At 44.6% G+C, this 17,396-nt stretch overlaps 1 protein-coding gene across 1 annotated transcript in view; it reads left to right on the top strand.

Moving 5' to 3' along the window:
• Positions 1 to 17,396, top strand: part of LOC138664483 (chloride channel CLIC-like protein 1) — a 391,083-nt gene that overhangs the window by 246,508 nt on the left and 127,179 nt on the right. Inside the window, exon 3 of the mRNA XM_069751218.1 lies at positions 15,975 to 16,127. Within this exon, the coding sequence (XP_069607319.1) occupies positions 15,975 to 16,127 (153 nt within the window). The remainder of the gene's footprint in view (positions 1 to 15,974; positions 16,128 to 17,396) is intronic.

Raw genomic sequence — 17,396 nt, forward strand, 5'->3', positions numbered from 1 at the left:
AGTAGCCAAAGCTTTGCGAGACATTTTCTTGCACCCAAAACAACCATCATTCCTTATAGAATTTGCTATAGAAAACAGAACTCGAGAATAATAGAAGACTTCCTCAGGGAAGGAACTGTTTTTTAACTCTACTTATACCAATGCTGTGACAGAACAATGGGTTTACAAAATTAAAGCATTGGTCAACTATTTAGAGAAAATCTCTTGGCACTATGTAAAATAAATAGCATCCAAAGACAAAATGGGGTTCATTCTGGAATGTTTTCCAAATTGCACTCCTTGGTTCACTGACATGATGTGAGAGCCCTGTTGGCTGCCATATTCTGAATCGCTTGGCACTATGATCTGTTTCTTGTGAGATGATTTACAAGTGACTTATTGAAGATACATTTTATCTCTTTTTGAAAGCAAAGATTATGATGCCATTAATAGATTAATAATGGAAATGCTCAAGTACGCTATAGAATTAAGATGGATCTTATATCGTTTCCTTGTTGGCCCAAGAATCTCCAATCCAATGCTGGTTTAGTGTCCAGTTTGAATCAATGGATCAAACTCATTAGTTGTGTGAGCAGGTTGTGGACAGGCACTGACTAAATGCAGATAATGTTTCTATTCACTGATACAAACAAAGTTCTTAAAAATATTGAGGAATTGAAACCAGTGACTATCTGTCAATCCCATAAACATGAATGGAGAGGCTGCAGTAATGTGTGACCATGGCGCTCCATTCATTCTCAACCAAAGTGAGATAGATTGGGGGATTGGAGCCCACATAGGCATGACTGACGATCTCCCACCAGTGGGACTTCCAGTGATCAGATATCCTGTGGATAGATCATAACTGCATTTTGTGTTAAAAAGCCATCAACTTTATTACACATACCAAAAAATCATCCTCTTTAAATGATACCATCTACAATCGGAGTAGTTCATTAAGCTATAGGATTGGGCAGTGGAAAACAGCTGAAAGGATATGACTGAGGATCACTGATCTTACGGAACCTCTGTAAACCTTGAATTTTATGGTCACTACAAATTCAATGAAACTCATCACCTCCATTTTATAGAACAATCAGAGCGAAAAAATGCTTTCTGTTTTTCAAAGTTCCCTCACATACATTACAGTTACTCATTTTTAATTCTGTCATCAACCCCTTTTCCTGTATAGTAGACCATTTTTCACGTTGCATCACCCACATCAGCAGGCAGCGGTCATTATCTGCGTGATCATAATGCCCTTCCTTAGAGGTGCCGCCCAATTTTTCTGAGAGCTAAATACCACAGATGTACTTAATCATTACCCTATTCTGCACAGCGGGCACTGAACGTGAACTTCTTGCTTCTTCGCCGTCTGTGCCTCAGATTTTTAAAGTTTCACAAGAAAGTGAAAACTTAGCTGCTCTCTTCTTTTATCATATGTTAATGCAAGGAGAAGTTTGTGCCATGTTATTAGATGTGTGTATGAGTTGAACACTTCCCCCGAACTCTACAATTTCTTGAATGACACGAGGAACATAGCTGTAGGGTGCAGAATTATGGGTCACACCCAAGATCTAAGGAAGCCCCATAATCATACTTATGGGTAGGTTTCAAGATTTTGCGTGACGCCCCATGAGCTTGTACTTATTAAACCATTGAGTCATTTTGTGATTTATTTGATTGGTTGTCTTTAAAATGTAAATATAATTTTCATATATTTTTGGCATAACTCTAGTGAACACTTGAAAAGTTATTATAAATCTTATTAGGGCAGCACTATTTTATTTTCTAGTTTTCTTTCTCCTGACAAGGAAGTGGGTAAGGCAGCTTCAGTTTGTCTCCAAAATGCTGAGACTGCATGCTGTGAGAGGGGAGAGGATGCTGGAGTTCGGAAGGTGTCTACATAGTTCGGATTGCTCAAATATGCATGAAGAGGGATAGTGACCAAAATATTCACTCCCTCCAAGCCCTCAAACTAAAAAAAAAATGTAAATGCTCATTCACATGTCAATTTTTAACAAATGTATGGTCAGTCCTACTTTGGTCCAAACCAAGCTCTCCCATTCAAGTATGAGAAGGTTGAGAAATCTCCATCTGTTTTTTTTGTTTTTTTGCATGTGAGACTGATGAAAATCTCATCCACTTACTGTTTCTTCCGTATTGTGCTTATGAGGGAAAATTTCAGGTTCAGAATTTCTAGCCATTCTTCTGTCTTGGAATGACATTAAAGGTAACAAAATGACTGTTCAAATCAAGCAACGGTGCTTGATGCACGCTTGGCATGGCTCTTCAGTGCACCTTCCCACCTACTTGTTCTCCAACTATATCTGCCTTTAACTGGCTCTTTTAACGCCAGAGCTGTCAATCAAGAAAGTGGAGCGTGGACATTGATGAAAAAAGATGTATGTGGTTAGGTGCATTGACCTGTTTGGCCATGCGAAGGGTGCACCTAACACCAGTGCTTGGTATGAACAGTCATTTAGTGCTAACAGACCCCATTTAAAAGTGGACATCTTGAGAGGTCTTCATGATCATAGATGGTCTGAAAAGTCACAAGGGTCTCTTTCCTGGCGGTTAAGCAATGTCATAATCTAGAAATATCTTTAGGTGGCCAACCCTAGAGTAACCAGCCTATGTTTTATAGAGGTAGACACTCTGTAAGATGTATTGTCAAAACCTAGACAAGTGGAAGGAGCTATTACAACCCTAAAAAAAAAATACCAGAATCGTGGGATGTGTCCAGATCATAATTGCATAATGATGCAAATTTGTAGTAAATTTTCTTAAAAGGATAGGCCTGCCTACATCATGTGTGTCTGATTACATAATGTAGTGAGGGCTGGATCTTTGTTTCAAAACTCTTACCATTATTGAACATTATACAGAGTTTATTCTCTATTTATGAAGGCATATTGCCGTGCCATGATTCCACTGATGGGATAAGGTTAAGCAATGTTGCAAACCCATCGTACCAAGTTTATAAAGCTTAGCACTCGATGTCGTCCACTGGTTTTCTACATGATGTAGCAAGCAATTTTACCGTCTTTTAATAATATTTTTTTTAGAAGAAAGTAATACCATAAGGCAAATAACTGCCAGACATAAGCTGAACATCTTCAACCTATAAAACTGGGGCCTTATGTTGGTGCTGAATATAGATAGTATAGGAGCACAGCTGGATTCTTCTCCTGAGCTAAGACGGATGGTGGATAAAAAGCTTCTCTATTGGAGCAGAGCACATATGAAACATTAGAAACCAGCAACGGCGTCTGTAGAAGAATCTGGAAGGGGCACAATTTTCCCGTAAAGGACTTCCTGCAAGATTTGGTGACAGCAGGCACTGTTGTTTAACCCCTTTACCCCCAAGGGTGGTTTGCACGTTATGGACCGGGCCAATTTTTACAATTCTGACCACTGTCCCTTTATGAGGTTATAACTCTGGAACGCTTCAACGGATCCCGGTGATTCTGACATTGTTTTCTTGTAACATATTGTACTTCATGATAGTGGTAAAATTTCTTCGATATAACTTGCGTTTATTTGTGAAAAAAATGGAAATTTGGCGAAAATTTTGAAAATTTCGCAATTTTCCAACTTTGAATTTTTATTCTGTTAAGCCAGAGAGATATGTGACACAATATAGTTAATGAATAACATTTCCCACATGTCTACTTTACATCAGCACAATTTTGGAGACAACATTTTTTTTTTCTACAAAGTTATAAGGGTTAAAATTTGACCAGCAATTTCTCATTTTTACAACAAAATTTAGAAAACCATTTTTTTTAGGGACCACCTCACATTTGAAGTCATTTTGAGGGGTCTATATGGCAGAAAATACCCAAAAGTGACACCATTCTAAAAACTGCACCCCTCAAGGTGCGCAAAACCAAATTCAAGAAGTTGATTAACCCTTCAGGTGTTTCACAGCAGCAGAAGCAACATGGAAGGAAAAAATTAACATTTTACTTTTTAGTCACAAAAATGATCTTTCAGCAATAATTTTTTTAATTTCCCAAGGGTAAAAAGATGAAATGGACCTCAAAAGTTGTTGTCCAATTTGTCATGAGTACGCTGATACCCCACATGTGAGGGGGAACCACTTTTTGGGCGCACGGCAGGGCTCAGAAGAAAAGGAGCGCCGTTTGACATTTTCAATCTAAAATTGGCTGGAATTGAGATCGGACGCCATGTCGCGTTTGGCGAGCCCCTGATGTGCCTAAACAGTGGAAACCCCCCACAAGTGACCCCATTTTGGAAACTAGACCCCCTAAGGAACTTATCTAGATGTGTCATGAGCACTTTTATCCCCCAAGTGCTTCACGAAAGTTTATAATGCCTGGGCATGAAAATAAAAAATCCTATTTTTTCCACAAACATGATCGTTTAGTCCCCAATTTTTTATTTTCTCAAGGGTAACAGGAGAAATTGGACCCCAAAAGTTGTTGTCCAATTTGTCCTGAGTACGCTGATACCCCATATTTGGGGGGGAACCACTGTTTGGGCGCATGGCAGGGCTCAGAAGGAAAGGAGCGCCGTTTGACATTTTCAATCTAAAATTGGCTGGAATTGAGATCGGACGCCATGTCACGTTTGGCGAGCCCCTGATGTGCCTAAACAGTGGAAAACCCCCACAAGTGACCCCATTTTGGAAACTAGACCCCCTAAGGAACTTATCTAGATGTGTCATGAGCACTTTTATCCCCCAAGTGCTTCACGAAAGTTTATAATGCTCGGGCGTGAAAATAAAAAATCCAATTTTTTCCACAAACATGATCGTTTAGTCCCCAATTTTTTATTTTCTCAAGGGTAAAAGGAGAAATTGGACCCCAAAAGTTGTTGTCCAATTTGTCCTGAGTACGCTGATACCCCATATGTGGGGGGGAACCACTGTTTGGGCGCATGGCAGGGCTCAGAAGGAAAGGAGTACCGTTTGACATTTTCAATCTAAAATTGGCTGGAATTGAGATCGGACGCCATGTCACGTTTGGCGAGCCCCTGATGTGCCTAAACAGTGGAAAACCCCCACAAGTGACCCCATTTTGGAAACTAGACCCCCTAAGGAACTTATCTAGATGTGTCGTGAGCACTTTTATCCCCCAAGTGCTTCACGAAAGTTTATAATGCCTGGGCGTGAAAATAAAAAATCCTATTTTTTTCCACAAACGTGATCGTTTAGTCCCCAATTTTTTATTTTCTCAAGGGTAAAAGGAGAAATTGGACACCAAAAGTTGTTGTCCAATTTGTCCTGAGTACGCTGATACCCCATATGTGGGGGGGAACCACTGTTTGGGCGCATGGCAGGGCTCAGAAGGAAAGGAGCGCCGTTTGACATTTTCAATCTAAAATTGGCTGGAATTGAGATCGGACGCCATGTCACGTTTGGTGAGCCCCTGATGTGCCTAAACAGTGGAAAACCCCCACAAGTGACCCCATTTTGGAAACTAGACCCCCTAAGGAACTTATCTAGATGTGTCGTGAGCACTTTTATCCCCCAAGTGCTTCACGAAAGTTTATAATGCCTGGGCATGAAAATAAAAAATCCTATTTTTTCCACAAACGTGATCGTTTAGTCCCCAATTTTTTATTTTCTCAAGGGTAAAAGGAGAAATTGGACCCCAAAAGTTGTTGTCCAATTTGTCCTGAGTACGCTGATACTCCATATGTGGGGGGGAACCACTGTTTGGGCGCATGGCAGGGCTCAGAAGGAAAGGAGCGCCGTTTGACATTTTCAATCTAAAATTGGCTGGAATTGAGATCGGACGCCATGTCACGTTTGGCGAGCCCCTGATGTGCCTAAACAGTGGAAAACCCCCACAAGTGACCCCATTTTGGAAACTAGACCCCCTAAGGAACTTATCTAGATGTGTCGTGAGCACTTTTATCCCCCAAGTGCTTCACGAAAGTTTATAATGCCTGGGCGTGAAAATAAAAAATCCTATTTTTTCCACAAATGTGATCGTTTAGTCCCCAATTTTTTATTTTCTCAAGGGTAAAAGGAGAAATTGGACCCCAAAAGTTGATGTCCAATTTGTCCTGAGTACGCTGATACCCCATATGTGGGGGGGAACCACTGTTTGGGCGCATGGCAGGGCTCAGAAGGAAAGGAGCGCCGTTTGACATTTTCAATCTAAAATTGGCTGGAATTGAGATCGGACGCCATGTCACGTTTGGCGAGCCCCTGATGTGCCTAAACAGTGGAAAACCCCCACAAGTGACCCCATTTTGGAAACTAGACCCCCTAAGGAACTTATCTAGATATGTCGTGAGCACTTTTATCCCCCAAGTGCTTCACGAAAGTTTATAATGCCTGGGCGTGAAAATAAAAAATCCTATTTTTTCCACAAACATGATCGTTTAGTCCCCAATTTTTTATTTTCTCAAGGGTAAAAGGAGAAATTGGACCCCAAAAGTTGTTGTCCAATTTGTCCTGAGTACGCTGATACCCCATATTTGGGGGGGAACCACTGTTTGGGCGCATGGCAGGGCTCAGAAGGAAAGGAGTACCGTTTGACATTTTCAATCTAAAATTGGCTGGAATTGAGATCGGACGCCATGTCACGTTTGGCGAGCCCCTGATGTGCCTAAACAGTGGAAAACCCCCACAAGTGACCCCATTTTGGAAACTAGACCCCCTAAGGAACTTATCTAGATATGTCGTGAGCACTTTTATCCCCCAAGTGCTTCACGAAAGTTTATAATGCCTGGGCGTGAAAATAAAAAATCCTATTTTTTCCACAAACATGATCGTTTAGTCCCCAATTTTTTATTTTCTCAAGGGTAAAAGGAGAAATTGGACCCCAAAAGTTGTTGTCCAATTTGTCCTGAGTACGCTGATACCCCATATTTGGGGGGGAACCACTGTTTGGGCGCATGGCAGGGCTCAGAAGGAAAGGAGTACCGTTTGACATTTTCAATCTAAAATTGGCTGGAATTGAGATCGGACGCCATGTCACGTTTGGCGAGCCCCTGATGTGCCTAAACAGTGGAAAACCCCCACAAGTGACCCCATTTTGGAAACTAGACCCCCTAAGGAACTTATCTAGATGTGTCGTGAGCACTTTTATCCCCCAAGTGCTTCACGAAAGTTTATAACGCCTGGGCGTGAAAAAAAACAACCCTATTTTTTCCCACAAAAATGATCATTTAGTCCCCAATTTTTAATTTTCCCAAGTGTAACAGGAGAAGTTGGACCCCAAATATTGTTGTCCAATTTGTCCTGAGTACGCTGATACCCCACATGTGGGAGAAAACTACTGTTTGGGTACACTTCGGGGTTCGGAAGGGAAGTAGTGACGCTTTGAAAAGCAGACTTTGATGGAATGGTACGCGGACATCATGTTCCGTTTGCAGAGCCCCTGATGTGCCTGAACAGTAGAAATCCCCCACAAGTGACCCCATTTTGGAAACTAGACCTAACTGGGAACTTATCTAGGTGTGTGGTGAGAATTTTGAACCCCCAAGTGTTTCACTTAAATTTATAACGCCCGGGCGTGAAAATAAAATATCCTATTTTTTCCTACAAAAATGATCATTTAGTCCCCAATTTTTAATTTTCCCAAGTGTAACAGGAGAAATTGGACCCCAAAAGTTGTTGTCCAATTTGTCCTGAGTACGCTGATACCCCACATGTGGGAGAAAACTACTGTTTGGGTACACTTCGGGGTTCGGAAGGGAAGTAGTGACGCTTTGAAAAGCAGACTTTGATGGAATGGTACGCGGACATCATGTTCCGTTTGCAGAGCCCCTGATGTGCCTGAACAGTAGAAATCCCCCACAAGTGACCCCATTTTGGAAACTAGACCTAACTGGGAACTTATCTAGGTGTGTGGTGAGAATTTTGAACCCCCAAGTGTTTCACTTAAATTTATAACGCCCGGGCGTGAAAATAAAATATCCTATTTTTTCCTACAAAAATGATCATTTAGTCCCCAATTTTTAATTTTCCCAAGTGTAACAGGAGAAATTGGACCCCAAAAGTTGTTGTCCAATTTGTCCTGAGTATGCTGATACCCCACATGTGGGAGAAAACTACTGTTTGGGTACACTTCGGGGCTCGGAAGGGAAGTAATGACGCTTTGAAAAGCAGACTTTGATGGAATGGTACGCGGACATCATGTTCCGTTTGCACAGCCCCTGATGTGCCCAAACAGTAAAAAAAAAAACCACAAGTGACATTTTGTAAACTAGACCCCCAATGAACTTACATAGATGTGCCCCCTTTTTGGAACTAATCTACTGTTTCCTGTAAAGTAAATTAGTAGTGCATGGAGGTGTGGTACAATCTGAAGCAATCCTTCATACACAGGCCAGGTTTTTCGGGGCAGGTGTCGCATTGATAAGTGGTGTCCTTGCGTATTCCCCTTTTGTAACACACTCGGCACCTTTTTTGCGACCTACCTCTTTTTGCAGTTTGCGGGACCTCCCCCGGGAAATGCTGACCTGGTACGATACGAGCACCTTCAGTTCCGGAAGTACTGGGGCCCGCTCCTTCCCTCGTGCCAAATAACAGGGCCTTAACCACTACCTCCTGGAACTGAAGGTACGACGTATCGCTGTGGCGTGCACATTGTGACAGCAGGAAAGCGTTGAGCATTGCCATTTGTACGATGTACACGGACAGCTTTTTGTACCACACCTTGGCCTTCCTCAAAGCACTGTACGGTTGGAGGAGCTGATCGGAGAGATCAACGCCCCCCATGCTTTTGTTGTACCCCAGTACACAGTCCGGTTTGCAGACCTGTGTAGAGGTACCCCGTACAGTGCTGAGGGCACTGCCATCACCGTGTATGGTGGTCAAGAGAAGGACATCCCTCTTGTCCTTGTACTTGACCACCAGCAGGTGGTCGCTACATTGGGCTCTGCTCTCACCTTTTCTGAGCATCTGCCCAAGTAGCGTCTTTGGGAGGCCTCTCTGATTTTTGCGGACAGTACCGCAGGCTGCGGTACCTCGCGCAGAGAGGGATTTGTAGAGTGGGATGCTGGTATAAAAGTTATCAGTATAGAGGTGATAACCTTTATCCAGCAGTGGGTGCACCAAATCCCACACTATTTTCCCACTCACTCCCAGGACAGGGGGACACTCAGGCGGTTCAATCCTGCTGTCCTTCCCCTCGTAGACTCTAAAGCTGTAGGTGTACCCTGAGGTACTCTCACACAGCTTGTAGAGTTTGATTCCGTACCTGGCCCTCTTGCTGGGCAGGTATTGACGGAATCTGAGCCGCCCCTTAAAATGAACCAAGGACTCATCCACGCAGATGTCCCTTTTGGGCACGTACACTTCACCGAACTTTTTGTTGAAGTGTTCGATGACAGGCCGAACTTTGAACAGACGGTCAAAGTTGGGGTCATCTCGTGCGGGACACTGTGCATTATCGGAATAATGCAGGAATTTATGGATGGCCTCAAAACGCGTTCGGACCATGACCATTCGGAACACTGGAGTGTTGAATAAAATATCAACACTCCAATATTGCCGAACTTCTGGCTTCTTCAGGAGCCCCATATGAAGCATCAGGCCCCAAAACTGCATCATTTCAACTGCGTCTACAGGAGACCAGTTAGAATATGATGAACTGGTGTTTTGCTCCAAAAATTGACGAGCATACAAATTAGTTTGCTCCACCATGAGGTTAACAAAATCCTCAGAGAAAAAGACTTTGAAAAAGTCTATTTCTGTGAGGCCGGTGGTGTCAAAACTGATTCCTGATTCTGCCACAAAATCAGGAATCAGTGGCTCGTAATTTTCGGGGGGCGAGGTCCATACGGGGTCCGAAGAGGGGCGCGCTGGTTCATCTTCAGGAGTGGGCCCTGCCTCATCTTCATCTTCATGAATGATGGGCACTTCTGTCCTGCGGCGTCTGCGTGGCGGTTCCGCAGGGCCGGAGGAGGAAGATGAGGAGGAGGAAGAGGATGAGGAAGAATCAGAAAAATAATGAAAAGTGGGATCCTCTCCCTCGCTATCAGTGTCGGAGGCAAGGAAAGCATATGCCTCCTCCGCTGAATAGCGCTGTTGGGACGAACGGGACGAGCGGGACATTTTTTTTATGAGTATGGTGCTTGGGTGTAATTTATTGGGAACTATGTGTACGTGTGGGGGGATAGTGTTTGGTGCAAACTATTCTTAAAAGAAAAAGCTAAAGGGAAAGAAAAAGTAAAGGGGAGAAAAAAATACCTGTGAAAGGAAAAGTCTAAAACAGCAGGCCCTAGCTCTGATAAGTGAACCGCGTCAAATTTCGGCGCCTGCTGGGTGTACGAACGGGGATGTGGAAAAAACGCCAGGCACGAGAGCTCTAAGTGACACGGTTCACTTATCAGAGTTCGGTGGCTGCTGGGTGTGCGAACGGGGATGTGAAAAGGGAAGGCACAGATTAGACGCGGCGGCTGGGGGAGCGCAAAGGGATGGGGGAAAAAAAAAAAGAAAAAGCACGGATTAGACGCAGCGGCTGGAGGAGCGCACGGAGATGGGGAAAGAAAAAAAAAGAAAAGGGAAGGCACAGATTAGATGCGGCGGCTGGGGGAGCGCAAGGGGATGGGGGAAAAAAAAAGAAAAGGCACGGATTAGACGCAGCGGCTGGAGGAGCGCACGGAGATGGGGAAAGAAAAAAAAAGAAAAGGGAAGGCACAGATTAGATGCGGCGGCTGGGGGAGCGCAAGGGGATGGGGGAAAAAAAAGAAAGAAAAGGCACGGATTAGACGCAGCGGCTGGAGGAGCGCACGGAGATGGGGAAAGAGAAAAAAAGAAAAGGGAAGGCACAGATTAGATGCGGCGGCTGGGGGAGCGCAAGGGGATGGGGGAAAAAAAAAAGAAAAGGCACGGATTAGACGCAGAGGCTGGAGGAGCGCACGGAGATGGGGAAAGAAAAAAAAAAGAAAAGGGAAGGCACAGATTAGACGCGGCGGCTGGGGGAGCGCAAGGGGATGGGGGAAAAAAAAAAGAAAAGGCACGGATTAGACGCAGCGGCTGGAGGAGCGCACGGAGATGGGGAAAGAAAAAAAAAAGAAAAGGGAAGGCACAGATTAGATGCGGCGGCTGGGGGAGCGCAAGGGGATGGGGGAAAAAAAAAGAAAAGGCACGGATTAGACGCAGCGGCTGGAGGAGCGCACGGAGATGGGGAAAGAAAAAAAAAGAAAAGGGAAGGCACAGATTAGATGCGGCGGCTGGGGGAGCGCAAGGGGATGGGGGAAAAAAAAGAAAGAAAAGGCACGGATTAGACGCAGCGGCTGGAGGAGCGCACGGAGATGGGGAAAGAGAAAAAAAGAAAAGGGAAGGCACAGATTAGATGCGGCGGCTGGGGGAGCGCAAGGGGATGGGGGAAAAAAAAAAGTAAAGGCACGGATTAGACGCAGAGGCTGGAGGAGCGCACGGAGATGGGGAAAGAAAAAAAAAGAAAAGGGAAGGCACAGATTAGACGCGGCGGCTGGGGGAGCGCAAGGGGATGGGGGAAAAAAAAAAGAAAAGGCACGGATTAGACGCAGCGGCTGGAGGAGCGCACGGAGATGGGGAAAGAAAAAAAAAAGAAAAGGGAAGGCACAGATTAGACGCGGCAGCTGGGGGAGCGCAAGGGGATGGGGGAAAAAAAAAAGAAAAGGCACGGATTAGACGCAGCGGCTGGAGGAGCGCACGGAGATGGGGAAAGAAAAAAAAAAAGAAAAGGGAAGGCACAGATTAGACGCGGCGGCTGGGGGAGCGCACGGGGATGGGGAAAAAAAAAGCGAGCACGAGTGTTGATAGGTGAACTGCGTCACCAATCAACGCTCGGCGGCTGCTAAATTTGGGCACGGATACGGCGCAAGGAGGGGGGATTGGAGAAGGGGGGATGGGAGAAGGGGGGATGGAAGAAGGGGGGATGGAAGAAGGGGGGACGGGAGAAGGGGGGATGAATAGAGATCGGGCCGGGATCGGGGTATCAACACTTACGGTTTGTAGTCTCTCTTCTTTCTTCTCTCTTCTTTCTTTAGCTAGAATTGTGGTGTCACAGGCTACTGTGGCACCACAAGTCTCAGCACAGGAGGGGATCTCAAAGCGTGACCGCTCTGAAGGAATCCTCACCAAGTGTGAGGATTCCTTCAGAGCAGTTACACAGGTCAGGGGCAGGTGAGACAGGTCACAGAGCGGTCACACCGCTGCTGTGACCTGTGATTGGTGGGATCGATGATCACATCGATCCCACCAATCAAAGAAGGCCCTGGTGACGCTGGTGTTGCTATGCACCAGCCTATGATCGGAGCTCACAGCTCCGATCATAGGCAGGTCACCGGCAGGTCACCAGCAGGTGACAGGCAGGTGACAGGCAGGTGACCGGCAGGTCACCGGCAGGGCACCGGCAGGGCACAGCGCGGTCACACCGCTGCTGTGCCCTGTGATTGGCGCGATCGACGATCACATCGATCGCGCCAATCAGACTGGGAACACGGGGCTGCAGAGCGCGCAGGTAGGCAGGACACAGCAGCGGCGGTAACACCGTCGCTGTGTCCTGCGATTGGCGCGATCGATGTGATCGTCGATCGCGCCAATCAGAGTTGAATGCTCCGGAGCCATGGCAGGAGATCCGGAGCCATGGCCCGGGGCTGCAGAGTGCGCAGATAGGGGCAGGGCACAGAGCGGTAACACCGCCGCTGTGCCCTGCGATTGGCGCGATCGATCTATCGCGATCGCGCCAATCCCGGGGGGGTTTGGGCACATGCCTGGCATTGCCAGGCACTGGTCTAGGATCGAGTACATCGGTACTCGATCCTAGGCTGGGACCTCACTGTTTCAGCCAAATTGATTGGCTGAAACAATGAGAAAGGCTGCGATTGGCTGCTCAGAATTGAGCAGCCAATCACAGCGATCGGGAGGCCGGGGGGGCGGCGACAGGCCCTAGGATGCCGACACCATCTTCCTGCAGGTAAGATGGCGTCGGAATTTTAATGCGATCACTGCGACTTAAGTCGCAGTGTCGCATTAAAGGGCATGACGTACTATTGCGTCCTTGGGAAGTAGGGCCCACCCCACATGGACGCAATAGTACGTCAGATGGCAGAAAGGGGTTAATTTTGCACAGTAAAGTGTCTACAAAATGCTGAAGGTCTTCCTTCATTAACGCCAAAACATAACATCTGCTCACGCAAAAAAAGGAAAAGTAATCTCCAATATACTCAAACCATATAAATAAGTCACAGAAGTTTGATGATTCTGTTCTCTGAAACAATGAAACAAAACTAGAACTTTTCAAGCCTATATATCAGCAGTATGTCTGAAGATGAAAAAATTAAGCTTATGCTTGAAACACCCTGCCTATAGTTAAGCATGGCAGTGGCTCAGTGATGCCTATAGTGAAGGAAAGGAAAGGTAACTCAGTGATGGCTACAGTGAAGCAAGGCAGTGGCTCAGTGATGCTCTGTTCCTTTGACACTGGAAGCCTGCAATGTGTAAAGGGCAAAATCAAGTAACTGGAAATTCTAGGAGAAAACATCATACCTTCTGTGAGAAAACTTGGGCATCATTGCACCTTTCTGTAGGAGAATGATCACACTGTTCCACAAAATGCCTTAAAGTCCACCAAGACTTTGTTCCAGAAGATGTCCTTGACTTGAACGTCGTTGAAAATGTTTGGTGTGATTTTTAGAAGTCAGTGGAAAGGCGGAAACCCAAGAATATTAGTGCTCCAGAGGCCATTACCCATAAGTAACACAGTTATTATTAACTAGATAGTGGCCCGATTCTAACGCATTGGGTATTCTAGAATATGTATGTCGTTTATTTATGAAGATTTAAGAATAATGCAATGAATACACAGGATTTTCCGGGCAAAATATATACATTATCATTAAATTTTATTGCTCATAGAACTTAATACAACTGAACAAAATTATTAAACAGATCATCAAAATATATAAACTATTACATGAATATCTAAATGTATTTAAATAAATCATCGGACGAAAGAAGTACATCGACACTATAATATATTTGTGCGTCGCACTGTAACTGACAGAACTTATTCAGTAAACGTGACTGATCTACGTGGCACCGTGACTGACAGAACTGCACCTGTCGCTGATTGGTCGTGGGCGGCTGGCGCGACCAATCAGCAAATGCGGGATTTCCGTTACAGACAAACAGACAGAATTAGATGATTATGTAGTAGACTAGATGGTGGCCCGATTCTAATGCATCGGGTATTCTAGAATATGTATGTATGTATATAACAGCTACATAGTATATAGCATCCACGTAGTATATTGCACAGCTACGTAGTATATATCATCCACGTAGTATATAGCACAGCCACGTAGTATATATCAACCACGTAGTATATAGCACAGCCACATAGTATATAGCACAGCCACGTATTATATAGGAGCCACGTAGTATATAGCACAGCCACGTAGTATATAGGAGCCACGTAGTATATAGCACAGCCACATAGTATATAACAGCCACGTAGTATATATCAGCCACGTAGTATATATCAGCCACGTAGTATATAGCACAGCCACATAGTATATAGCAGCCACATAGTATGTAACACCGACAGCCACATAGTATATAACACAGCCCACGTAGTATGTAACACAGCCCACGTAATATATAGCACAGCCCACGCAGTATATAACACAGTCCACGCAGTATATAACAGCCCACCTAGTATATAGCAGTGTGGGCACCATATCCCTTTAAAAAAAATTAAAATAAAAAATAGTTATATACTCACCCTCCGGCATCCAGCGAAGTTGTGTCGATGCGCATGACGCTGCCGCCAGCTTCCATTCCCAGAGATGCATTGCGAAATTACCCAGATGACTTACCGGTCTCACTGACTGTGCCCGTCGCTGCCTGCCACGACCAATCAGCGACGCGGGATTTCCGTTACAGATTGACAGGCAGACAGACGGGAGTAACCCTTAGACAATTATATAGATAGACTAGATGGTGGCCCGATTCTAACGCATCGGGTATTCTAGAATATGTATGTATGTACGTTGTGCTTAGCACAGCCACGTAGCACATAACACAGCCACGTAGTATATAGCACAGCCACGAAGTATATAGCAACGACATAGTATATAGCAGCCACATAGTATATAGCACAGCCCACGTAACACAAACAGCCACGTAGTATATAGCACAGCCACGTAGTATAGAGTACAGCCACGTAGTATATAGCACAGCCACGTAGTATATAGCACAGCCACGTAGTATATAGCACAGCCACGTGGTATATAGCACAGCCACATGGTATATAGCACAGCCACGTGGTATATAGCACAGGCCACGTAGTATATAACACAGCCCACACTAATTATTGTGTATATTCATAACTAATTACCGTACTTTATTAACTAGGTCTGTAATGGGCATTTTGTGTATTATATTCTTTTGATTTTGTTGCCACTTTCATATGCCCTTATATTTATACCTTTTGTGAATCTAGTTGTCCCAAGACCTTTTCATTGTGTGGATTAATTTCATTGTTTCTTTTAATATTTTTAACTGAGATATCTTCAACAAAGTTTGTGATATTTTTCATATATTACTTGGTCATTTTCATGCCTTATTATAGGTTCGTTGTATATGCATCACGTTTGCAGCAGCTCATAACAGCTGAAGGTGCTCTACTTAGTACTAAAGATGCTTGTCATGAAGGAGCTGAATAATTTTGAAGCTACAGTAGTTAGCAGAAGTGGCAATTTGTGATGTATTTGGTGAAACCACTTGTTACATAAGTTGTGTTGAGCTAATCATATTGTTCTAGTCTGATTGATTTATCGCAGACAGCAGAAAGTTTGTAACATTTCCTAATAAACCTAATATGCAATAGAAGTAAATAAATTTTATTGCAGTTGTATGATCCTCAGGAATATGTTATTTCCATATAAAGTGTATATCTCCTGAATATTTCCACTATGCCCTGTTTGCAAGTTGTCATAAGATGCTGGTAGATAAAGTCCCAAGAAGAATACAATTGGTGTCCGGAAATAACTTGTTCCTTTGTGTCTCTGACCAGGGATATGCCAGGAATTGTTACCAGCAAGACCTGTCCTTCTGGGAAAATCTAAAGATATGGTTGTCCTGGAATTTCTCCTGGGACAGTGACTCCTGTGAGAGTTACTACAAGGCGTTGATGGTGGATCCTTTATGGGAAGTGACACCACTTATGGTAAGTAAAAATGTGAGTCATTTATTACACCACATTCTGTACTATGCAGGAGATTGAAAGGTGCAACTTCAGGATATAAACATTTGTATTTCAGACATACTGGATATATTTTGCTGATTTTTGGATGTGGGCTGTAATGTGAGTGTTCATACCATAGCATCAAAAAGGTCAACCATGGAGAGTCCTTCACAGTGTGATATTCAAGCAGCAGGTCACTGCAAAAATGGGAATATCTCGTATAAAATATATTTAACTTAATTAAGACCACATACACTCCCTCCACAATCCCAGATCTCACTTCATCCATAGCACCCATAGGCAGCCATCACTTCACAGCCAAAATTGCGATTGCACTCTGATAGACATCATGTGACTTTGCCACGCTCTTCTATTAGAGTGCGACATTTGGTGAGAGGAGTCATATCCATTAATTTCCTATAACCAAGACAGCACAACTATTCAGCTTCTTCAGTTGTGGAACTATAAGTGGCTGCATGAACCGTCTCTCTCTATTTACCTAATCCTCCATGTGTAGTGTGGATTTGTTACTCTCTACCTGCCCTATGTGTAGTCTTGGGTTTGTTACTCTCTACCTACTCATCATGACTAGTGCGGGGTCTTTCACTCTCTACCTGTCCTCCACATGTTGTCCTGGTTTGTTACTGTCTAGCCGCCCTCCATGTGTAGTTTAGGGGTCTGTCACTCTACCTGCCCTCCATGCCATGTCTGGCGTGGGGTCTGTCACTCTATCTGTCCTCCATGTGTAGTTTAGGGGTCTGTCACTCTACCTGCCCTCCATGCCATGTGTGGCGCGGGGTCTGCCACTCTCTACCTGTTCTACATGTGTAATGCGGGGTCTGACACTCTCTAACTGTCCTCCATGTGAAGTGCAGGGTCTAACACTCTCTACCTGTCCTCCATGTGTAATGCAGAGTCTGTCACTCTCTACTTGTCCTCCATGTGTAGTTCGGGGTCTGACACTCTCTACCTGTCCTCCATGTATAGTGCGGGGTCTGTCGCTCTCTACCTGTCCTCCATGTGTAATGCAGGGTCTAACACTCTCTACCTGTCCTCCATGTGTAATGCAGAGTCTGTCACTCTCTACTTGTCCTCCATGTGTAGTTCGGGGTGTAACACTCTCTACCTGTCCTCCATGTGTTGTGCAGGGTCTGACACTCTCTACCTGTTCTACATGTGTAATGCGGGGTCTGACACTCTCTACCTGTCATCCATGTGTAGTGCAGGGTCTAACACTCTCTACCTGTCCTC

This window comes from Ranitomeya imitator, chromosome 2, assembly GCF_032444005.1.
Source record: "Ranitomeya imitator isolate aRanImi1 chromosome 2, aRanImi1.pri, whole genome shotgun sequence".
In the NCBI taxonomy this organism is placed as follows: Eukaryota; Metazoa; Chordata; class Amphibia; order Anura; family Dendrobatidae; genus Ranitomeya; species Ranitomeya imitator.